Genomic DNA, 25,301 nt, shown 5'->3' on the forward strand with positions numbered 1-25,301 from the left:
GATCAGTGTCGCCAAAAAAAGACGTGAAAGACATTACAAAAAACAATAATTGCTAAAAGAAATTTAATTTGTAGTTCTAAATAAATTCTAAATGCATTTAGGACGTTTTTTGCTCACTTTATGTCTCGTCCACGATGTTATTTCTCTCTCCAGCAGCGTAGGTTACAATTACATTAGCATGACCAATTATGCAAATTAGGTGATGACGTCATTTAGCGACTTCTAGCGACTTTTAGGACAACCAATAGCGATTTTCCTTACTGAGGAGTTGGCAACACTGCCACCGATGCTGTTTCCATGGTGATAAAACTGCACGCTCTAGCAACTTGTTAGCAGTTGTCATTTGCAGGTTCTTGTAAATGTCTTAATCAATGAGTTGACATAAAAATGAGATGTCTTCCACGGGGTCCCAGCCCTCTGAGCCCCAGAGCTATAGGCTTTCCATCAATAGTGGCACTGACATTTTACGATACCATTCCGCAGCGAAAGATAGAACAGCAACAGCGGCAGGAACTGGAACCGCTGGTAAGCTAAGTAAGCAAAGTATTGCCTGTTAGTATGCTAAACTTTGTTTCAGTAACTTGGACGGTTCCTATTTACTTTATAGATCCCCATGATGGCCCTCTTCGGTTGAGATTCAACAGTGTGACACTGGAGGAGCTGAGGTAAGGTTCCTCACCCAAACGTAACAGCTTTTGCACTGAAAAAATGACGCGCTCTACGTTTTTTGTCCCCATGCTAAAGGACAGACCCAATGAAAGATAAACATTAAAAAATAACTTAGACTTCCTTCTTTCATTCTATTGCACTGTATTGTCAAGATTATATATGTCCTGTCTCACAGTGATACTGAAAGGTAGTTCATGCATGTGCCACTCTTGGATGGACTGTTATAATTCCTATTAATCCGGCTGTTCTAAAATCTCCCTGAAAAAGCATCCAAATCATCAAATCGTCATCCAAGTCACAGCAGCAAGAGTATTAACAGGGACTGGAAAGAGAGATCGCATTTGTCCCGTGTTGGCTCCCTGTTGAAGCCAAAATTGAATATCTTAGAGACCTCATAGTACCATATTATCCTAACAGAGCACTTCATTGTAAGACTGCCCTGTCAGGCTTACTTGTGGTTCACTGTGCTTTAAGTAAAGTGGGAGGCAGAGCCTTCAGCTATCCTTTCCTGTGGAACCAGGTCCTGGTTTTGATGCATGGCTGTCTTCCTCACAGCTTTAACGATTAGGCTTAAAACATTCTGTTTTGATCAAAGAAAATAAATCAGGCTTTTCTGCAGTGGGTACCATTAGTAAACAAATCACTGTGTGAGTTAGTCTAAGCCTTAGCTTCTATGTATTGACAGTGATGAGCTTGATCGCCGCACCAAAGAAACCCAAAGACTACAAGAAGAGGTGGAAAATGCAACTAAGGTGGTTCTGGAGAGATTTGGCGGCAGCTGTAGGTCACCTGGACAAAGCTGCCATAATATAAAACCTCATACCTGTAAGTACAAGTGTTTTCACACATCTTGTTTATGCCGCTCTAACTTGCATGCATACACAGATATGAAGGGAAAGAATTCAACATAAACAAACACCCTATCTTAACAGTGACAGTGTACGCTCTGAGTGTTTTAAACATCTGTTGCGGTTTTGGCAGATGACTCTCCTGGAGATTCCTCCTTTCTTCCAACCCACCAGCAGGCAGTGACTCAGCCTTTGGTCTTTGGTCTGGATATTTTAAACCAGGAAGTAGCCCAAAGGGACATCAGTTCTCCTGGAAAGGAGGTGTTAGAAAATGCAATGGATGACTGCCTTCAGCAGCTGTCAGACTTGCAGCTCAACAAGGTTCATATTTTTATTGCAGCCATTAAACTTATGTAATAGTTTGGTCATGTGTGATGTTAATAGCAGAGGAGGGTAGTGCACTCTCTGCATTATGTATCTTTTATGTTTCATCTCCCCAAACACAGACAGTTAATCAAGCTGAACAAGAAACATGCTGTCCTCAGAAAGCCATCACAAACCTGAAAACTGAGCTGCATAAAGTCCAGATGGAGAATGATGCCCTGTCTGACCTGAGGTGAAAACACAGATACAGTTCTACATATATAAAATAAAATGCCTGAATCACTTTGACCCACAAATCTTTTGATTTGTAGATTAAAGGATTCGAGGAAACACGTTGATCAGATGGAAAAGATGCTGTGCTTGTTGGAAGAGCTTCAGAAACTCAAAAGGTCGAGGGACAAGAAGCTGCAGGAGATGGAGAATGAGGCAGTCGCGCTTAATAGGAAAGTTGAAACATTGGAGCAGACCATAAAGGAGGTGTATCATACATTGGATGGGAAACAATCTGAGCACTCAGTCACCGGCACTAAACACGAGAATCGCAAAACGCAGCAATTTATTCCTACTAAGGCAAATGTGGATCTCAATGACAAGCTACAGAGGAGGCCTTTTTTGGTAAGTGATAGCATTCAGTAGAGTACAATAATGGGTGTATTTTGCAAAAAAAATATGACTCATGATTTTTTTCTTTCTGTTTCATATCAGTCAGAAGAACAGATGGGGGACAAGGAATACAGTGGAGCAATTGAACAAGAAAGGTATATCATTTTCCTAACTAATCAGTGAATTCTGTCATTTACTGAATGTCAACAACTGCCCATCACAGATTCTTAGAGATGGGTTTGTCAAACCTGTTGTATAAAAGCTAAAGATTTTCCATTCACTCACACGAAGTACAAAGTAAAGCAGCAAATTTACATGATAAATTATCAGAATGTTTGTGTGTGATTTTTGCCATAATTTGTGTCACTTTTGAAGAATATTTATAGTATAAATACCAACTTCAGTGTAGCAGTTGTTTTTTTCTTTTTCAATGAAGCAGGCGGTTTAAGTTATTCTTTCAAAAATATGCTCAAACATGATTGTCATCTTCTTGTCAGAAACAAAATTGAGAAATTCTTGCCTTTAGTGATTAACAAACTCTTTACTGAATCATAGCTATTCTTTTTATTACTTCTCTTTAGTTCTTGTGTGCCATCAAAGAAACAAAGTAAACTTAAAAAGTTGCTGTGCCCTACCTTAACCGTGTAAATAAACCCTGTGCAAAATGTGTCAACTTAGACTGGAACACCTCATTTCAACTCTTGGCCAGGAGATGGCGATGTTGACTGACATACTGAGCTCATCAAAAGACAACAGCTTCAACTTGTGTGCCAAAGTGGAATTGCTCAAGTAAGTGGCTGTCAAAAAAAGTCTTCTTTTTATTATTCATCAGGTAGTTTGCAGTGCAGTGATAACTCCCTGCTGGTTTCTGTATTACTGTAAACCTGTCAGACAATATGACAGTATTCACTCACAATTTGTATACCCAGAAAACTCACCGTGAGACCGCCCTCACTGCACGAGTATCAGGCCAGAGAATTGGAGTCAACCTTTTCCAGCCTTAAAGATAAGGTAAAGATGATGGTGAAAAGATGAAGTTATTAAGTCAGGCAGATATAAATTCACTTCTCTAAACTGTGCTGCTTGGATGTGGAGAAGCAGCACCAGTAAATGGCCAGTATGTGCATCTTTTTTATGTGTTTATGTTTGCGTATGTGTTTTGTCATGTTGTAGGTTTGTGGTCTGGAGCAGCAGCTAAGTGAGGCTCAGACGCAGCTCTTGAGTGCTCAGCAAGAAAAAGACAAATCATTGCAACAGGCAATGGAACTTCATTCTCAGCTTAAACAACATAAGGTGTGGTACCACAGTCTTGCTTCTGTGCATAAACTGTTATGTCGGTGTATTAAAGGACAGTGGTTATGCCGGATTAAACTTTGTGTCAAGTTTAGGTAAAATTATGTAATTTATTTAATCTGCTTTCTGTAATGCCAACACTAGAAGGCTTCATCGTTGCTGTGAGGCAATATGTAAAAAACAATGTAACTGGGCATGCAAATTACAAAGCAACAACACTATCCAAGAGGCCTGGGTTTTTTTCTGTCTTAAAGTTAGCCATTGGGCATTAGCTAAGAATGGAAGCATGATTTCTTTCTTTTTATCATTGAGGTAATGAGCCTGTGTTACCTCAGTTAAAAGAAGTCTGTGTATTTTCCTGTTATTTGATAAATAAAATGTGTTGCCAAAGGCTGTGGAAAGGACATACAGTGTTTTTTCTACAACTCTGGTGATTTTTCAGTCACCCAAACAAGCTATTTAGGCATACACTGATCATATCTTGGGTGGGCAACTGCTATCTCCCGCTTGGCATTAGTGTTGTGTAACAAAGTTTTTTCCCACATGCCATCTAAAGACACAAAAGCTAATTGGACTCAGTAGTTGTCATTTCCAGTTGGCCACTTAGCCCACGTGGATTCAACAAGGTTGCTGTTAATTTTGGCCTCATGATTTACTATACTCACAATCTTACTATGTGAGCAGTTCTCAACGTTCAGAGAGGGTTGCTTTAATGTGTAAAATTCCAAAAGATTATAATTTTTACCCATTCCAGTGCAGGCAACTCACTGTGCTTCCTGCTTTATCCAGAGGTGCTGTGACCAGCAGCAGTGTGAGCTCCAGGAGGGATTAAAGGTCCTTCGAGGGCAGCTGAAGGTGACTAAGGAGCAGCTTCACCAAGCTGGGGAGGAGAAAACCCGCCTAGAGGCCCTGCTGGAGCAGAGGGACCACGAGGGAAGGAAATCCCAGGAACTCCTGTGGGAGAAAGACAAAGAATTCCACTTAAAGCAACAAGAAACTCATCAAGTAATACACTTAAGAAAATGTGTTTGTGTCAGGTGCTTTTTTTCTTTAGAGAGAATATTTTTAATGTTTTTTATTAATTGTTTTTTGGGGGGGGGAGATCACAATTTTCAGTGAATTCAGGCTTAAATATTTTTTTAGCATCTTAACAGGTTAAAAGAGGCTCGGAGTCAGTGCCAGACCCTGCAGATAGAACAAGAGACATTGAAGCTGAAGCTGAGTGACAGAGAGAAGACGATAGATCTTCTAAAGTTCCAGATCGAGAGCAGCATCCAGATGACAGTCCAACAAAGCCGCACCATCGATGATCTTCAACAGGAGAACAGCCTCCTCAGCAACCAGCTCAACCAGCACAAGCTGGAGATGCAGCAGCTAAGGGTCAGAAGCAAGTATTAGGTCAAAACACATTTTTCCCTTTCTTTTTCCTGTTGACATGTCCTAATGCCACGTTTTCTCTTTTTTTCTATTACCATTTGCCGGTAAGGCTGAGGTAGATCGCCATAAGTCACACCTGGCTGCTGTAGAGCATGAGAGACGACAGCTCGAGGCCTCCGTGGCTGAGCAGAGCCAGCGCATCCGGGAGGAGACTCTGGAGAAACAGCAGCTTACCACCCAGCTGGAACTGCGACGTGTGCAGTTAGTCAGCCTTACTAGTGAGTTGAATGTACCCTGTTTCACAATCAGTGAAATAAGGTGACTGGTTAAAGCGTAGTGTGATGAAAGTTTAAAGATGCTGTTCAGCTGATTAATGATAATTCTGTTGACAGTAATGATCAAGGGATCTGTGGTTAACACAAGTCTGCCTTTTTTCTTGTTATTCATTCCCTTTAAAGAAAACTGTGTAATTAACCAAATTGTGGTTTAGGAGAATTGTTACACCCTTACTGTCTGTGACATGCAGTTTGTCTCACACTATGCAATAGAATATCTTAAAAAAGGCTTTAGATTTTGTAAGAGAGGCATTCCACTCAGACACTCAGACTTTGAGCATTGTAATCTTGTAATCTTGGTAAGAGTCTGATTTCCAGGGAGAAAAAAAAGAGCTGTTTAAAAACTTCTCTTTGGCAAAAGCCAGCAAATAGATTAAAGTTATTACAGTTACATTCAGGTGTTAACCAATGAAATTGAATTTAATTTAGATAACACTCAAAAATACCTTCATAGTAAGCACAGAGAAGTGTTTGAAGTTTTGTGCTTGATTACCTTGAATGATAGACCCTACTGACTTGAGGCTCTGTTCTGTTACTGAGTGGGGAGATGGATAGTTATTTATGTGTTTGTTTGTTTTTAGCTTTCATTTTAAGAGGAATTCCTGTTGAAATTAAATCTTTTACCAGGGTGACCTTGTTCCCTTGCCCTCATTACAGTACTAACCTAAGTATCAGTGTCCAGGTTAAAATAGACATGTCTGAAATGTGCTGCCTAGAATAGTAAGCTGGCAAAGTACATTTTTACTATATTCAGGGTTTTCCTGCACATATCAATGACCCTCACTGAAGACGGCTTAATTTTCTCAATTTTAAAACACATTATTTCTTATCAAATGGACAACAACGACAGGAGAATGCAAAACGTTTTGTTAAGTGTAGGAACACTGTGTAAACCCTATAAGCTAAGCATCCATCTTTGGGTCGTCTGATACCTCTGAAGTCAAGCCTTCCATTTACCAGGAATTACTGTGTAGACCATGGAGGTGTTTCTCGAAAAACTTTAGCTCTCCTGGCTTTTAGTCTAATCAAATTATCTTCTTGTCCTGCTGTGTTAAGAAAGCAAAGAATTATGTTTGGTATGTTTACACTGTTAACCAAGCCCTTCTGTTGTTGTGTGTGTTTGCTTATGTGTTACCGTCTATTTCTCTCTCTGGACGTAACACGTGTTTGTCCGGGCACGATTTCAGAGGAGCACAAGGAGCTGCAACGGCTGCACAGCTGTAAGAACGAGGAGCATGAGGGTGTGGTGCTGAATCTTCAGAGTCAGATAAGGAACGCCCACGATGAGCTTGATCAGATCCAGAGCACCTTGGGGACCCTCAAAGGGGCTGACAGACATGGTTTGATCAATGTTTATAATTTAAAATGCAACTTAATTAAAAGTCTTCATGAACAAATAAAACTCTGAAGAACTGCTTGTGATTTTCATATATATTTGGTCAGGTGTACAGATTACAGTGAAGTACTTTCACGTTAGCGACCTTTAGTATCACAGAGACATTTTGCATTTCAGAGAACAAAAAATTTAATATTAGTGAAAATTATTCAATTCACTTTCTGACCTCCTGTGCTTCATTTCAGTCTGAGAGATGTAATCTGTAATTCCCTACCCTGTAATCCACCCTAAAGAAGAGCTCTGTGATTATTTATGTTGCCATCTTTCTGTCCCATGGGTTTGACTCCACTTCAGGCCTCCAGGTAGCCTTGGACATGCAGAAGGAGATCACTGCCAGGAGAGAGCAGGTGGACTCGATGCAGAGCAAAATTCAACATCTGGAGGAGAAAGTAGAGAAGCTGCATCATGTGAGCTTTTACCATGTTAACGTTTGACAAGTTAGCTCTTGATGACATAGCAGTCAAAATGTCCTAATCAGTAGTCTTCAAATATGCAACACTATACAACTGTTTTTTGTTGTTGTTGCTTTGTTGGCAGTTAATTTTTCATACTTTTTCCAGTTCTTCACATTCATCTGAAGTGAGATAGGCATTTACTCCATGTTCTCTTCTTGTCCAGGAGAAAGATTACCAGAACTTGGAGACCGAGCGTCAGCTCCAGGAACTAACCTTTGTCAGGGAGGAGAAGAGACAACTTGCTAACGAGCTGGAGGTGCTTCGCTCCAAAGATCAGCAGTTAACAGATAGGATCAGTGAGCTGGAGGCAATCCTTCACAAGGTGGCATTCATTTACACTTCATTTTAGTCATGACACAATTTTTGACACCTGCAATTTTTAGAAGCGTGAATATGTTGGTGACTGCCTGAAACATGCAGAGGTTTGAGTGTAAGCAGTGTGCGGTGAAGAATAAATGTTTTAAAATACACTTTCTCCTCAGCTGGTAACTGTTTTCTTTTTTTAACAGTTTCCTCTGTTTCCTTTTTTTTCTTTTGCTGACACTGTTTAATAAAATCATAAAATGCTCTTTACTCTTCTAATTGTGGCCTAAACTTTACTGGATCATTGTAACATCTTGATTCTTTTCTTTTCGGCCATCCTGATGTAGATTTGCTGCTGTGCTTGTGATCATTGTCCTGTTCCGTGACACAGTTACGGCCAAGCTTCAGCTGACACATATATGACCACATATTTGATTTTAGAATACTTTAACATACGGAGGAGTTCATGGTCGACTTAATGACTACAGGTCCCATGGCTGCAAAACAAGCCAAGGATTTCATCCCTTTGACACTTGGCATGAAGTATTTTAGCTGATAATGCTCTGCTTGGTTTTGTGGCTGTGCATTATGGCCAAATGTTTCCACTTTGACTTTGAAGAACATCGTTCTAGACGTCCTGTGGTTTGTTCAGATTTCACTTAAGCTGTGTTGCCTGTTCTTTTTAGGGAGAGGAAGCTTTCTCCTGGAAACCCTTCCAAACAAGCCATACTTGTTCAGCTTTCTTCTGTAGTCATGCACCTGAACATTTAACATGCTAACTGGCCTGTAGAGTTGGAGAGGTAGCTTTTGGGTTTTTTCCTATTTCTCTGAGCAATATGCAGTCTGATCTTGCTGGGGCATCCATTCATGGGACGATTTTGGCATTGTGTTAATTAAACAGCTGAATGCTCCAGACCAAACTGCCAAAATTCTGGTTTTATACAGGTGTTCAAGTCTGATGATTAGAAAATCCAGTGCATTTTGATTAGTAGCACCTGGCTGCTGACTCTTATGGAAGCAGTACATAATCTGCCCCATTTACATGATGGGCCCACATGCTTTGTTAATGTTCATTATCTTTTTTAAATAAAAATAAATTAAAAGATTCTACAATTGGTAGCATCATACTTTCCTGTTTCCCAAAGAATTATTGTGTTCCTTTTGAATTAAAAGTTCAAAATTTTATAGAGACAAGTATAAAAAGGAACTTTGTCAGTCCTTGTGTATCTCTGTTTGTGTCCCAGTGTGACCGCATTTTCTTTTTGTATTTCAAAAGATGTCGGAGAGCTTTACAAACTGTCAGGATTTTATCCAGCTGCGGGAGCAGGAATATTTCCGCTTAAAACTCCAGCATGCCCTCCACTTGAAGGTAAAGCTGTTCTACATAATTAGTAGGACAGAGCTTTTTTATAAGCAAGAATATGCTGTGTATAGAAAAAACCAATAAGTGCTCAATGCTAAGGTTCTCAGCTGTGTGTTAGGCTAGGCTATAATTTTTTAAATATCGCACATCTTTCAGTGGGAGACATGACCACATTTGTTTTCTGTAGGAGCTCCAAGGTCAAAATCTGCACACAGCTCTGAAAGTGTGTCCACCTGATCTGGACTCCCTGATCCCATCTGCACACACTGCTCCACCTTCCTCCCAGCATGCCTTCAACGCCCAGATCAAGGTACGGTGAGAAACTCCCTATATCTCGCCTATCCCTCCTGCTTTCAGTCTGTCAAGTGCTTGTGTGAATCATTTTATTTGGCTGTACAGACACGAGACATCTGCTCAGCCTTTAAATTGCATTCCTGGAGCTGGGAAAGAAAACAGACTGTAAATAATTTCAACACAGCGATGAAATGCTATTTGTGTTGGACTGCGGAGACAGTTTTATGTGTTTTTATTGATTTAATTCAGATAAAAGAAGACTGTCCCATATATTTTGATTTCACTGTTAAAAATGAACATTTTAATAAATATTTTACCAAATATCACTTCATTTACATTGTCATGCACATCTTTTTGGCTGCTGAAGTCAAGGAGGCAGCTGGAGAGCCCCACTTGTGAGCTCAGATCTCTTGACAAAATCCTGCGAGGAGGGATTTTGGAGAACCCTGGACCACACACCGATAACAGCACCACTGGCAGCAGCTTCCACAGGAGGAGGTCTGCACCAGAGAGAGTACACAGAACCGCATTGTACGTCTGGCTCAGTTCCCACACACCCCAAGCATTAGCTTTATTCTTAGGCCGACTTAGGTCACATATGAAAATCATGTGATATTTCTAAGTGAGCAAGAAATCATAGATGAGCCCTACGTGGTGAGTGATTTCACTGACCACACAGTTTCAAAGTCTATGTTGTAATATAAAATGTAAAAATTTGCCTTTTATCATTCCAACGCTTGTATGTACCCAAATTTCTGCTCTACTCTCATACGCTCTTGTTATATCTCACTTTACCCATATTGTAATATTTCTTTTGTCTGTGACGCAGAACTGATCATTGCGATACTGGCTACAAACTGAGGAGAAATACCTTCAGCAGGTAGGGAAAGTGCCCTTTGTTTTTGTTTTTCTAAATATTTTGCATGACTTTGTGAGTGTGACTTGCCCTAAGGCTGTGAGATGATCACACCATATAGCCATGTGACCTGTTACCTCTCATGTAAGGCCCTGGAGTGTGCTACAGGCCTGTAAAGCGATGTAATGAATCTCTGTTTGCACACACACTGTGTACAGCGAGCTATGTTTCCTGAAGACAGCTGAACCAGATGAGAAAATAATCAAGTCCTTCAGTCAGAGTGAGTTTCATAAGCAGTTTTTATTTAATATATCTAATTTCTTATTACTCTTTTTAAAAGCATTAATTTATTTTATTTTATTTAAATTTAATTTTAGACCTGCAACAGTTCCTTGTCGCTATTAATTGGTCTTGGTCGTTGTTTGGTTAAATACGCAGGGTTTTTTTAAGTTACTGAACAAGAAAATCATCAAGAAAATATTTAATAAATAGTTTAATAGATAACTCTAGATAATGCAAGATAGAGCAGTTTAATAAAATAAGATTTGGTTTAAATCTGTAACAGACACTCTGCTTTTTAGGCAATTTTATATTGATACCAGAGACTGCAGTGAGGGATACTTCCTCACCACCGCTACTCTCACTGGGTCGCAGGTCACCAGTCCACTCTCTCCTGACTTCTGACCCAAACAACTAACAGAGACACGCCAAAATGCTTCTGAACCTGTCTTCTTTTATCAGTAAGTTCTTAAAGTTCTTAATGATCACAACTGAGCAAAACTGAGATCATTCAGACAGTAGTCAGGAACAAACCAAACTGATTTGGAGACTTTTACTTTGAAAACTGTTTGCTGCTGTTGATGATAGTTGCATTTACTTTTACAGTTACATTGTTTTAAAAAAACATATTACAAGCGTTGTTCACTCTACATCAATAACATGACAAGAGTCACCTGTTTATACAGATTGAGTCATTTATAGTTTATTCTTTTACTGGAGAGATCAAGGCAACCATTTCAGAGTCTTTGAATGTGTAGGAAAGGCTGAATAACATCAACAAGAAGAGTCATGTATTTAAAGGTAAGTCAGTAACAGATGAAAAGACTTTTAGGGTCTTGAGTGTGACAGCAGCTGAAATCCAGTTCTGCGTTAAAGGCTATTACACTCGTCCTTTAGCATCTCACAGCATCTCACGCTTAACATTCCATTGTGTTTCTGATTGATCATAATCTGTCAAATATCATACCTTTATGTTTTTTTCTTTTTTGTCTTACAGATGCCTCATTTTTCAAAGGTCACAAGAATGAACTCCGACAGCAGAAGGTTTTTGAAAAAACAAGAATTTCACTCACATGTACTGTACCATTGTACCTCCACATGTGATGTGACAATAAAATTGATGTGATGTGATTTGATTGATTTGAAAAAACAATCAGCTGTATTATCATGTTTAAATAAAGTGCTTGAAAAATGTGAAGTCTGTTAATTATTATTTTATTCATAGCATAGATTTATAATAAATTTATAATAAAAGCTGTGATTCAAGTAGTTGGGACACATGCTGCCCATACAGTACATCTAGTACAGTTCCAGCTGCTTTTAGGGACTCTGGAAATCTTCTGCCATCCTTTGTTTATAAGCACTACTTAAGTATCCATATTTCCTTTATATGATAACAAATATACACACCTCTTGTTATTGATCTTTATCTTACTCTTCAAAAAAAGGAGATTCTTTAGAAATAAAGTCATACTTAAACACGCTTGTCCTTTGTATCCTCTGAAGCTTTTTCCATATACAAACGATGTGGACCTACCACACAGAGGTCTTTAAATCCAAATATTTTGTATCCTCTTCACTCTTGATGGTTTGTGTTACTTGCCATAACAACAGCTGTTTGTTACATTAGACGGGAAAGGATGATGGGTTTTCTTGAGATTTGTGCCAGATCCAAGTCCCCATTCTATCTGTTGTTTACATTTTAGTTCAGCTACTTGGACCTGTTGCCGGACTCTTGAATTTGTTTATTTTTGCAAGTAACTTTTTTTCCTCCCCAAATAAAAGATATCAAAATTAATATTTCACTTATATTTGTGATCTGTACTGAATTTTGTTCTTGCTTTGGAAATATGAATAGCCTTCCTGGTTGGGATTTTATACAAAACCTGAGAAGTTGCTGTGTGCTTGAATGAGCACAATTGGTGGCAAACAGACTTGAAGGAGGAGCACCATCAGAAGCATTCATCCTGAAAAAGTCAAACATAAGTATCATGTCATTATAAGAATATATTAGTTCTTTTGTAACTTCTGTAAAAAGGTAATGTGCTCTCTTGTTAGTTTGTTATCTCAAACTGAAAAGTTTGAGATAACAAACTTGTTACCAGGAAGGCAGACTATCTCCTGAAAACTATACTTTGATGTCCTTAATTGTGTTCAGTTGTTTTACTGAGACCAACTGGTCTCAGTTGGTACCCTGATACCCTTTATATGTGTTTTTTTTATTACATAGAAGGGTTTCTTGGAGTTGGATTTTGGACATCATGACTTCTCTGCATTTAAGCAGAGAAGTCATGTCGGGCATTACTAAAACAGCCAGGTATTTCTAAGCTGCGTGTGTACCTACATTTTAAGTTTGGCTGTTTCCTGTTTTGACTTCCTCCTCTGCGAGGTCTTCTGAAGGTGCAGGAAGTGCAGAGGCATTGCTTACGCTCAAATCTGGGTCCAAAACAGCCACCACCCGATTAAATAACTAGAGAACAATAAGACCATGTAAATATGTTTTAACACAGTGTGAAGGTATTTGCCTTCATTCAGGCATCATTTATCTGCCTAACCCGAAGCTATGTCATTCTGGCATAGAGGAGCTTACTTCAGGAGTCAGGTGATCCTTATAGTGAGGGTACATAGCCAGAGGGTGCTGCTTGAGTTTGTCCTCTACAGAAGCGACATACGTACTGCGAATCTGCTTCTGGATCATCTGCTTTGAGAAGCAGGCATGCTCTTTAGAGATGCTCTTTCTAGGCTTTTGACTGGAGTTGTGCTGTTGAGTCCCCGGGAAAATAAGAGGTGAGACTCCTGTGTAGACCCCAGGTGTCATTGATGAGCAGAGACTGGTGTTTGTGAAACGCCAACACCTGATAGATGACAGCTTGTTATCCGGGGCTTTAAGATACTTTGCTTGCAACCTTTCCCTGTACCTGGGGATTTAGAGAAACGTAAAAACTTTGTGAAACATGAATACAACCCAGTAAAAGCGAATTTGTGTTGTTCAGAGAAACAAAATCAGATATATCAAAGCAGACACTCATTGTGTATTTCCTGCTGAACAACACAGATATTTTTCTAGAAGCTGTTTTTCATATTCTGTTAAGAAGAAGATTGAAAATATGCCCTTTATATATGTCACAACTGCTGTTGTGATATATATAAAGGGCATATTTTCAATATGAAAATATGACATAAAATATGAAATATGAAATGAAAATAAAACACTTTTCAATAGAAGTGTTTGCCCCTTTCCTATTTTTTTGTATGTTTGTCACAATTAAATGTTTCAAATCATCGAATTTAAATATTGGACAAAGATAGCACAAGTAAACACAAAATGCAGTTTCTAAATCAAGGTGTTTATCATTAACCTCCTAGGACCTGGCGTCCACATAGATGGGCATCACATTTTGGGTTGTCTAGAACAAAATACTAAATTTTGCTCTACAAGGGCCTGATATCCACTTACAAGGACATTATACTGCCACTGTCCTATCGAAATTTAAAGCGAATGTCCTCATATGTGGATCTTATTTTTCTCAGAAACAAAAATCAGGTAAAGAAAAAAATCATGTAACTCTTTGTTTTGCAAAGAGAAATTAAAAATGCATGCCATGAAAGAGTACGTGTCTTAGTGATTGCATAAACATAAAGCATAAAGGTTTGTCTCAGTTTTACCAGAAAACATCTTGATGCTCTGTGGACTGGCAAGAGAAAAGTTGAACTTTTTGGGAGGTGTGTGTCCCGTTACATCTGGTGTAAAACTAACATGGCATTTCAGAAAAGGAACGTCATACCTACAGATATGGGGTAGGTAGGGTGATGGTCTGGAGCTGTTAACCTGCCTCGGGACCTGGAAGACTTGATATAGTAAATTGAACCATGAATTCTGCCGTCTACCAAACATCCTGAAGGAGAATGTCCAGCCATCTCTTCGTGACCTGAAGCTGAAGTTCACTTGGGTTCTGCTGCAGGACAATGATCCAAAATACACCAGCAAGTCTGTCTCTGAATGACTTAAGACTTTGGAGTGGCCTATTCAAAGTCCTGACCTGAATGCAACTGAGATACTGTGGCATGACCTTAAAAAGGCGGTTCATGCTTGAAAACCCTCCATCATGGCTGAATTACAACAATTCTGCAGAGATAAGTGGGCCAAAATTCCTTCTCAGTGCTGAAAAAGACTCTTTCACAGTTGTTGCTGCTAAGTTGGCCCAACCAGTTATTAGAGTTAGGGGCCATGTAGGTTTAGATATTGTTTTCCGTCATAATCAATACCGTCATTCAGAAATTGAATATTGTGTTTACTTGTGTTGTCTTTGTCTAATATTTAAATATTTTTGATAATTAGAAACATTTTTGTGTGACAAACATACAAAAAATAGGACATCAATAAGGGGTCAGTGATGGTGGAGAGGAAGACGTTCATTTTAACAGGAAGAAACATCAAGCAGAAGGAGGAAGTGAATGGACAGACACAATGTACAAAACACTCTCATAGTTTATGAGAGAATGCTGTAGTGGGAGTGGAGAATAAAAGACATGCAGTGCATCATGGGAAATCTCCCAGCAGTCTGACTGTATAGAAGCCTAACTAACGCATGGTTCAGACTCATCTAATCTAGCCCTACCTATAAGCTTTAAAAAAAAACTAAAAGTAGGTAACGTCTGTCTCCTGATCATAGACAGATAGCTTGTTCCACAGGAGAGGAGCATGGCAAGTGAAGGCTCTGCCTCCCATTCTACTTTTAGGAGCTTTTCTAAAGTTTGGTCATGTGAAGTTTTTAATATGTCATGGAGCCTGGTCCTTCAGGAATCAAACTTTTTTTAAAATGAAAGTGTCTCTTCATATAAGCAGACACTTTTTGTGTATTTGAAAAGGTAACATGCTTCTGCTTCACATACTTGCACTCTGTTCTCTGAGTTGTCTTTATATTTACCTCTGCCAGCTAGACACTTACGTAGTCTGTACTAACTCCCATGTCCTGATCAAATGATAAAATGGTTTATATTTTAAAAAGGCTTGATAGTTTATTTATTTAATTATTATTATTTTTTGCTGGAATGGAATTCAACACAATGTTCTTGTGTTTAGACTTTTTGATACTGCAAGAACATTCCCCTACATGAACACCCTTATCTGTCTTTCCGAACTTTTGGCAGTAGCAATATCATATTTTGTAGCATAGCACAGTTTAAAGCAAGTTCAAGTTTCAGATTCTTACTGAGGGAAATTGGAGTAGTCTGGTGTATGACTTTTTCCAGTTTCAGATATATTATGCTACTGTCACGGCTGGGCAGCAGTCGTGTGGTGGAATGAAAGAGGACCCAAGATGCAGATGGCAGTGGAGATGCAGGTGGAGATTTACAGTGAAAAACCCAAGGTAATGGCAGAACTAAACATAAACCTAAACTGGTGAAACTAACACAAACAGAGGACACAAAGCGAGGAACAGAGAGACACGGAGATATACCAAAATGATGCAGAGAAATGCAGACGGCGCGATGAGGAGCACAGGCAGACACGCAGTATAAATACACACACCAGGTAATCAGAAAATGGCACACAGGAGGGGACACAGCTGGAACTAATGGGCACAACGAGACACAACCCTACAAAGTAAAACAGGAAACTCACAGACTGTTTCACAATACCAACTCGGGGACACGAACAGAACACAGAGGAAGGACACAGGTAGGGATGATAGAAACACTAAACACACAACTCAAACCGTAAGAACAAATGCAATACAGCAGAAACTGGAAAATAATAACAATAAACTCAAAACACTGGGTCAACGACCCAGGACCATGACAGTACCCCCCCCCCCCTCAAGGGCTGGCTCCCGACAGCCACAAAACACAAACGGACCACCAAGCCCGGGTGGGCGGTGGGAGGTCCAGGACGGAGGGTCCGGAACAGAACAAAACAAGAGACCCCCAGGAATCCAAACAAAAATGTCCAAAATGCACACAGAGGAGCAGAGTCCGAAACATAGTTCAGGTGGCCGGCCCGGGGCCTGATATCGTGAAAGCTCACACAGCTCTGGTGGCCGGCCCAGAGGTTGCCCGCCCAGGAGTCCAGAGTGAAACAGTTCAGGGGGTCGGCCATGCAGAAGGCAGTGGCGGCGAGAGAGCAGATCTGGGGGCCGGCCACGCGGAGGGCAACGGCAGTGACGCAGGCGAAACAGGTCCGGATGCCGTCCGTGCAAAAGGCAGCGGCGGTGGTGACACCATTCAGGAGGGCGTCCACGATGGCGATGAAAACCAGCCAGCGGCCTAGAAGATGGCCGGCAATGTTGAGGCGGCAGTTGGGGACCTGAAGGTGGCGTGGCCCCCGCAGCACCAGGCGAGGCAGAAGCCGAGGCAGAGGCCGAACCAGGCGAAGCTGAAGCCGAGGCAGAGGCCGAACCAGGCGAGGCAGAAACCGAGGCAGAGGCCGGACCAGGCCAAGCCGAGGCAGAGGCCGGACCAGGCGAGGCAGAAGCCGAGGCAGAGACCGGACCAGGCGAGGCAGAAGCCGAGGCCGGACCAGGCGAGGCAGAAGCCAAGGCAGAGGCCGGACCAGGCGAAGTCGAGGCAGAGGCCGCACCAGGCAAAGCCGAGGCAGAGGCCGCACCAGGCAAAGCCGAGGCAGAGGCCGGACCAGGCGAGGCAGAAGCCAAGGCAGAGGCCGGACCAGGCGAGGCAGAAGCCGAGGCAGAGGCCGGACCAGGCGAAGCTGAGGCCGAAGTAGAGGCTGCTGTAGGCGAAGGCATGGAGGCTGGACCAGGCGAGGCAGAAGCTGAAGAAGAGGCTGGACCAGACGAGGATGAAGACTCTGAGGCTGGACCAGACGAGAATGGCGCTGCAGGCGACGGCGGCGCCTCAGGCGACGGCATGGAGGCCGCAGGTGGTGGCACCGCAGGCGACAGCGTAGCTGAAGCTGAAGCTGGACCAGGTGACAGCGTAGCTGAAGCTGAAGCTGGACCAGGTGACGGCGTAGCTGAAGCTGAGGCCGGGCCAGGCGAAGCTGAAGCAGAGGCCAGGCCAGGTGAAGCGGATGCTGCTGCTGCAGGCGATGATGAGGATGATGAAGCTGCTGCGGCAGGCGATGATGAGGATGATGAAGCTGCTGCGGCGACAGCCAGGTGCAGTCCTCAGCTGGGTTCTTAGCCTCCAGGGGTCCAGAGTGGGCTGAGGGTGGAGCGAGTCATAGCCAGCTTTTGAGGAACCAGTTCATTGTGAATAGGTTTGTCTCTCTGTTCAGAATTAGCGTTAGAGCAATAGTTCAAAATGGGCAGCGTAGGCACAGCCTGCTGAAGGGAGGCAAGTGAAGACTGTGACTGAGCTACAGGTAGCAGAGCTGATTGTGGTGGAGGTGTAGACTGAGCTACTGGCTGTTGAGCAGCTAACTGAAGTGATGGCTGAAAAGGTTGCACAGCCGGTAGCTTGACTGTCCTGGAATCCGGCTGTGGAGTGACGCGCCGGCGGCGGGTTCGTCGCTTCCCCCCCGCTGATGGCTCTGACGGACTGGGCAAAACCTCTGGCAGGCGAAGTTGACGCAGCTGCTCGGTGACGGCCATAGACTGCTGTTGCTGGGTGGACTCCGCCACTTCCAGAGCTTGCACCTCCTCTCGGGTCACATGCAGGTCCGAAATTAAATCCTCAAATCCCCGGACCAGGCGGAGGTAGGGATTTCCGTTGAGGATTGCTTCTATAGCATTTATCCCGACAACCCTCGCCCTTGCGTTGGAAGTGTGGGTCACCCAATCCACCAGGCGAAGAATGCGTGTCAGATCGCTCTCTCCGGGCCAATCCGCTGGATCCATAGTGGTCGCGTCGTACTGTCACGGCTGGGCAGCAGTCGTGTGGTGGAATGAAAGAGGACCCAAGATGCAGATGGCAGTGGAGATGCAGGTGGAGATTTATTTACAGTGAAAAACCCAAGGTGAGGGCAGAACTAAACATAAACCTAAACTGGTGAAACTAACACAAACAGAGGACACAAAGCGAGGACCAGAGAGACACGGAGATATACCAAAATGATGCAGAGAAATGCAGACGACGCGACGAGGAGCACAGGCAGACACGCAGTATAAATACACACACCAGGTAATCAGAAAATGGCACACAGGAGGGGACACAGCTGGAACTAATGGGCATAACAAGACACAACCCTACAAAGTAAAACAGGAAACTCACAGACTGTTTCACAATACCAACTCGGGGACACGAACAGAACACAGAGGAAGGACACAGGTAGGGATGATAGAAACACTAAACACACAACTCAAACCGTAAGAACAAATACAAAACAGCAGAAACTGGAAAATAATAACAATAAACTCAAAACACTGGGTCAACGACCCAGGACCATGACAGCTACAGTCTGCAAAGAAAGCAATGTTTGCTTCTGGTAGTGTGACCTTTATAAGCTTTCCAAGGGTATTATTAGTTGTATGACAACTGTATTCATCACCTTTGTTAACTAAGAGTCCCCTTGGTTGTTCAGATCTTTATGAAAAATTCAGGTGAGGAGTGTCCAAGTTAATGTACCATAACATTTGTGTGATGTCTACATAGACAATATATGCAAAAATCTATCAACAAAGACGGTGTTAGTATATCTTGTTGGAGATTAAAAATCTTATTTTGGGACATATCTTTTCATAACTTTTCAAGCACGCTCTATCTAACTTGACTTGTGAGACACTACATACAGTTTTACATCCACATGACCACTGAAATTAAAGCTCATATAAAATGATAAATGCCAGAAGTTGCTTTATGGATGCTAAGTTGTAAAACTCAAGATTTAACCCTTAGAAAATGAATGGCTTCCTGCTTAAGTGTGCTTTGTTTTATGAAATTATTCACTTTAATCTGGTAATTTCAAATTAGTCTTTTGCTTAATTGACGGTCTCTTATGTAGCACTTTTCTACTCTGCTTAAGCACTTTCTACAACATGTCTCGTTCACCCATTCACACACTTTTTTAGAGTTCAAGCAAGTGGTTTCTAAGCAGAAAGAGACATAATGGATTACGGAAAAACTGAGCCAGCATAGTGGTGTTTTTAATAACAACAAATCGAAATTTAGCATTTATGTTAGGAAGTAACTTGATGTGTCCACGTGTGGCATTGAGTACAGATAATTAATTATATAATCTAATAACTCACAATATTGCCATAAAATCAATTTTCCCTGGTTAAAAATTTTATTGTTTATTTATTAATTCTTGTGGCATGCCAGCATTTAATCCTTTTACCCGCTTAAGAACAGTGGCATTATATTTTGTTATTTGTGCTTCTCTAGTTCGCTTAGATTACCTGCAGACTGGTGTTGTCTTATTATTTATTCTATACTGTGTTCTTAATCTCATAGATATTGAAATTCTTAACCAGGGTAAAGCTTCCAGCTGTGTCGCCTCTCTCTCAGCAGCATAATGGCATACATCAACCCCCCCCCCCCCCCACTTACATGCAGATCTCTCATCCTTTAAAATATAAATAAAGATATAAATAAAGCAGCTCAGTGACAATTTTAAATAGCACTCTTTCCATGTGTGCAGTGATATAGAGTACCATGTTTGTCTTCTCTAGTCCTGCCTCTCCCTTTTCCTCTTCCTCATCTGAATTCTATGTATTTCTGTTATTATTATGTATTCTATGTATTTGGGTTGTCTAGACCAAAATACTAAATTTTGCTCTACAAGGACCTGATATCACTTACAAGGACCGTATACTGCCACTGTTCTATCAAAATTTAAAACGAATGTCCTCATATGTGGATCTAATTTTTCTCAGATACAAAAATCAGGTTAAAAAAGAATCTGGTAATTCTTTGTTTTTACATTCATCAGGTCCCAATCAACCCAAATAGCAAAGAGAAATTAGGAGGTTAAACCACTGCAATGGTCTGAAAAATATCTGAAATAAGTATTAGAAATGCACACATAAAATACTGCCAATAATACAACTAGGAAAAATGCTCTTAGAAGCAAATTGTCCCTCAAGCATAGAAGCAAAATATGAGTAGGAAATTAGTATTTTATGTAACTGTCCTATTGTAGCCATTTTATAATATTATATTTTATTGTTGAACCTATGTGAGATGGAGTTAAATTCATTAGATAAGCCCTTATGTTACTTATACAGTGTTTTATACGCAAAAGGTTACTCAGCATATAAATTAACTGGAAGTGCAGTATTGAAGTGCAGCAGGCACTTCAATACAACATTAGATAAAGCTGAAATAATTTTACTTGTAGATGAGTAAATGCATTTATTGCTGTTTGCCAGAAATAAACCAGTCTGAAAGGGGATGTTATGTGTATTAGTGCGATTTCTATTTACAAGTAACATTAGTTAACACTATTACATTACAAGTACATCTTTTTAGACAGTGCAATGACACTTCTCTTAGCAGTGGTTAAAAAGGGCGAATGCAAATATTTTCTATGTAAATAAAAGAAAAAGTACAGTAAAAAAATTTTTTAAGTGACTTACCAAGGAAAAACTGGTTGTTTGGTTTTAGACTCCATCTTCGTAAATATTATCTGTTAATTAGTTTTGGAAAACCCCACGAAAAACAAGCCTTACGTTTGCTGACTCGTGACGTCCGACGGCGGTTTGTTACTCAGTAACTATGGTAACAGCGGAAGCGCAAAAACTATAGTTAATTTGCTAAAACTGCTAATTTTCATATGAAAGGAACACAGGTTAAAATAACTTTTGCTTTCATTATGTTTCCACTGTGTCACATTTAAGGTGTACAGCAAACAAGTACCGACGAGTACTTGTTTATTTTACCGCCAAATCCAAAGACCCAACCTATGTGTTTAATTTGCAGTGAGCGTGTTGCGGTGTTCAAAGGGAGGAGATCACAACTTTGTTCCCCAGTAGCAGGTAAAAAAAAAAAGATAAAAATCAGAAACACTTGAATCACATTCTGGACAACAGCTTTATGGCCAATGTCTGCTTTCTGAACGACAGAAATAATAACTGAATAACCTAAATGTTTTACTACAGAGCCAAAACTGTAATTAACACTGTGTACATTTAAAGTTAACCTTCTTTTCGACTGTGTTGAGCATAGGGTGTATTTTCCGACACTCCGCAAATGCATCTCATCACCGGCCCAAGCCGTGGACGTGATGACTGATTTTATAGCGAAGTTGAAAGAGAAGCTTTCTGGTCGGTTACATGGACTCGCTCTACCCATAGAGGTGATGCGTTCTGCCAGAGACCCGTGGTGTTGTAACAGTGTTGGTCTTTGCGGTGAGCCCTTCCACTGACGAGTTTTGGACTGATGTCAACACCCACCAGTTTTCTAACATTAAGAAAGTAGTAGTCGTCATGCTCGTTATGTTTGGGTCGACATACACATGTGAATCAAGCTTTTCACGTACAAACTCGATTAAAAAAAAAAAAAAAGCAGCTCTCATTGTTCACTGACTTACAGTTCTCTTCACCATTGTCTTCAGTTTGCACTGACATCTTATAAGCCAAAGTTGCTGCCCTTATTCAGAAAAAGAAATGTCACTTGTCCCAGTAAGAATGCCAGTGTAACTAATCTACATATCAACATAATGTGGGTGTGTAACAAGCCATGCCTAATCAAAGGTGTTGATTTAAAGAAAATCTGTCCCCTCAGTGTGGAACAGTAGATGTTGTTTTCATATGTGCTACTGCAACTACAAAGTCAAACATATCTTTAGATACAACACACATCTCCAGTAGAGATAAGTTGCCTATAATCCTTCTGTGTTTCCCAGGATACATTTGTACTTCACTCTTAAAACATACTTTCCATATTTTTCTGCTAATGTGAGAAATTGTTCAGATTGTATAGAAATTAATGACAAAACCTGTTGTTTAGAAACATGGCTGTTGCTGTCGACTGCATTAAATCACATGTTGCTCCCTTCAGGCCTCATGAATTAGCTAATTAGCTCCAGTTTAGGTCCCCGGACTCTCCTGCTGTTTAAACATCAGGGAAAAGACTGCTGGGACAGAGAGACTTCTGTTTCCCCTCTTTGAGCTCTGATGATCCCTATTTATAGAAACAAACTGAGTTAGTAAGCTGTTCCAATGCAGTCAGTGAACTATCTAATGCGCAGTTTCAGTTTTCTTTGCCAGCAACACAGTCTGCTTGAATGCAGCCATGTGACAGTGACACCAGAAACCTGCCTATGTTAAAATGTGCACAGGAGCATACACGGCCCCTTTGCTGATGGAGCAGCACCTGGTGTGCTCATACTAAATTAAATTTGGTGCTGAAAGCAAGTACTTTTCCATAGACCTTTTGGCTGGAGCTATGTACCATCAGCTGATGGAAAAGGCAACCACTAGACTGGAACAAATTCTTAGCATTTAAAAACTGTGCTGGAATTTAAATGTCAGCAAGTATAGTGTTCAGTAAGACCAGTGTTGGAGCTGATACAGACTGTGAATGGGTTGTTTGTCACTTTAGCCGCCCTGAGGCTCTTCCTCCTGGTTTGTGGAGGTGTCGCAAGACTGCCCTGAGGTGAAGACACGATGCATCACCAACAACACTGATCAGTAAGTGGTTGGTCATAAACATCTTATGCCTAGAGTTATAGCCGTAGGTAAAGTTTCACTTTTGTGACTCTGCTCCACCCAGAAGGTGTCTTAAAAGCTTTTTCTGCATACGTCAGTCAGATTGGGTGGCATTCAGTGGACTGGAACGGTCAATGTCAGGTCAGAGTGTCCTCTTCCTTCATGCTTATGACCTGAGTTTTCTGTTGCATACAACAAAACTGTCACCCTTACTCATTTTTAGCATAGTTGTTGACCTTTCCAGTTTGTGTGTGGCATCACTGTGACACTGACAGCTTTGACCTGCTGTTGGCACTTACCTAAAATGTGTTTTTTACCTTTGTCTGTAAGTGCAACCAAGCTAACTGTAGTTGGCATCAGAATATTTTCCATGTTCCTATCTCAGACTTGATGCACTACCTGTCTGTCTCAAGGGCAGGAAAATTCAGTCATCTCTGCCTTTTCAGACCGCCTTTTACTTCTTTGAAAGTTATATATGTTATTTAGTTTCTAGTGCTGCTTTTAGGGGCTGCAAAGTCACTGAATACTGATTTCTTTCTTTCTTTCTTTCTTTCTTTCTTAACTGGGAACATATTTTCTTGTTTAATCTTTTGCCGGCAGTGAGGAAATTCCTGAAACCATATGCACTCTAAGTTTTACATGCTGCACCTTTATTCTCCAGAAGAATTTCCTTCCCATGCACCCGAACTTATCAAGTTGTTTGACAATGACCATTTGCACTGGCGTGAGTGGACATTGTCTGCAAAGAGCTCTCTAAATGGTTGGACGGAGATGGCCTGACTTTAGAAAGTTCAGCCCCATTTGGAAAAAAAAAAAAACTTCTTGGAGCAAACACTGGGATGTGGACTAGTGTGTCTACAGTATTTACACATTCAATCTTTAAGATACTGTGTGTGCTGTGATCTGTGAAAGAGTCATTTGTTATTACATTACTGAAACAAATTCTTCTTTCATAAATGTATCTATAAACAAATCCAATAAAGTAATAATTCAGATGAATTGTTTAATTTTCTTAATTTTTTGGGAGGAGGGGGGTTATCTCGGCCAGATATGTCAAAAGTAAAAAGAACTGATTTTATTATTTGTTTGATTGCATGCATTTGTATTTATTTATTTATTTATTTATTTATTTATTTATTTATTGCACAAATGCACAATAAATTTAATTTTAAAAAACAACAGGACAACATTAACTTTCCTCCAGAGAGTTTCTATCTTTCATCAACGGGAATCGGAAAAGTACAATTGAGGGAAACTATTACAATAAATAGGAAATGTTGTTGTTTACAGTGAAATCAGAGGGGTTGCCAGCATGCTGGCTTTCCAGTTATAAAGTCTTTGCTGCCAATTTTAACAATGTTTTACAGCCTTTAGGATGTTGAGCAACCGTACAAAACAATACACCAAAGAGGATGTGCAAACCTCCCAACATGCTCTTTGTAAGGAGTACAATACGTCTGTTGCACGATAGGTCATCGCTCATCTTCAGGGTCCTGTGGTCAAGGTCCTGTCAGCCTTTGAGGGAGTGAATTTCTCTGAACTTTACTCACACTTTGTCATATAAACACCTCCACATCTAAAGTAATGCTTTTAAAGCATTGGTTACTGCTTTTTAATGGAAAAAAAAAAACACTGACCATGCTATTTTTCTATATAAATATTTTTGTATTCATTTTTATATTGTTTTTAATGACACCAGTTTCCAGTTAGGCTGTATCTAAGAGAATACATAATTCAGGGTGCAACTGACAGTTAGTTTCAGCATGGATAAACACTGGAATTCACTGTCCATAAGTTGCTAATAAATTCATAAATTCAGTCAATAAATTGTAATAGGACAATTATTCATCACAGTCCCAAATCGCAGAGAGGCATTAGCAAATTGCTGATCAACTGGGTGAAATAATAAATGTCCTTATATTAATCAAGTTGTTCATTTTGCCTGGTATTAAATAATTTCTTATCACCCCTACAAAACAACTATCATTTTCCGCTGCCTTTCCAAGCCATCCTGCAGTCCCGCAACTTTTACTGAGTGAAACAGATTGTGGGCTGGATTTGTCAAACTATGCCTAAAGCACAATGCATACATTGTTGCATGACTTTCCTCTGAAGCCCAGAGACTAAGCCAGGTCAACTCAGTATATGTTTAAACCAGGTGAAAACTCACTGATTATTTCTCAGCCATTGTAATGTAATGTGAGAGAAGCGCCACCTTGAATTCTTAAATTAACGCTCTGCCCTGGAACAAAGAGTCACTGGCTCCAGTTAACAAAACACATTAAGCTGAATGGTGGGAAATTAGCCACACCTAGGCAGACAAAGAAATACTGTGGTCAGTCCATCACTTAAACT

The 25,301-nt window shown here is 40.6% G+C and overlaps 2 protein-coding genes across 7 annotated transcripts; one reads left to right on the forward strand and one right to left on the reverse strand.

Moving 5' to 3' along the window:
* The first annotated feature begins 25 nt into the window (after nt 1–25).
* LOC146506402 (uncharacterized) lies at nt 26–11,526 on the forward strand. 5 transcript variants are annotated; one of them, XM_085180153.1, is made up of 23 exons: nt 26–525; nt 608–665; nt 1,355–1,494; nt 1,651–1,838; nt 1,964–2,073; nt 2,153–2,456; nt 2,547–2,599; nt 3,123–3,233; nt 3,374–3,455; nt 3,618–3,737; nt 4,527–4,742; nt 4,881–5,117; nt 5,224–5,392; nt 6,637–6,789; nt 7,140–7,252; nt 7,464–7,622; nt 8,880–8,972; nt 9,154–9,276; nt 9,628–9,791; nt 10,090–10,140; nt 10,335–10,396; nt 10,698–10,856; nt 11,393–11,526. In XM_085180153.1, exons 1-22 carry the CDS (start codon nt 393–395, stop codon nt 10,811–10,813), a joined length of 2,955 nt encoding a protein of 984 aa, XP_085036279.1. In that variant the 5' UTR covers nt 26–392; the 3' UTR covers nt 10,814–10,856; nt 11,393–11,526. The 5 variants fall into 5 exon arrangements, with proteins under 5 accessions (XP_085036279.1, XP_085036283.1, XP_085036281.1 ...); XM_085180157.1 differs by having other exon boundaries at nt 4,992–5,117; XM_085180155.1 differs by having other exon boundaries at nt 4,602–4,742.
* fam47e (family with sequence similarity 47 member E) lies at nt 4,800–23,448 on the reverse strand. 2 transcript variants are annotated; one of them, XR_014877192.1, is made up of 5 exons: nt 20,874–23,448; nt 12,986–13,313; nt 12,740–12,865; nt 12,282–12,362; nt 4,800–9,760 (listed from the first exon to the last, which is right to left on the reverse strand). XR_014877192.1 is itself a non-coding variant. In XM_085180164.1 (4 exons), exons 1-3 carry the CDS (start codon nt 20,906–20,908, stop codon nt 12,743–12,745), a joined length of 486 nt encoding a protein of 161 aa, XP_085036290.1. In that variant the 5' UTR covers nt 20,909–23,448; the 3' UTR covers nt 11,595–12,362; nt 12,740–12,742. The 2 variants fall into 2 exon arrangements, 1 of the variants encoding a protein (XP_085036290.1); XM_085180164.1 differs by lacking the exon at nt 4,800–9,760 and having other exon boundaries at nt 11,595–12,362.
* Between the last annotated feature and the right edge of the window lie 1,853 nt (nt 23,449–25,301).

This window comes from Neolamprologus multifasciatus, chromosome 12, assembly GCF_963576455.1.
Source record: "Neolamprologus multifasciatus chromosome 12, fNeoMul1.2, whole genome shotgun sequence".
In the NCBI taxonomy this organism is placed as follows: Eukaryota; Metazoa; Chordata; class Actinopteri; order Cichliformes; family Cichlidae; genus Neolamprologus; species Neolamprologus multifasciatus.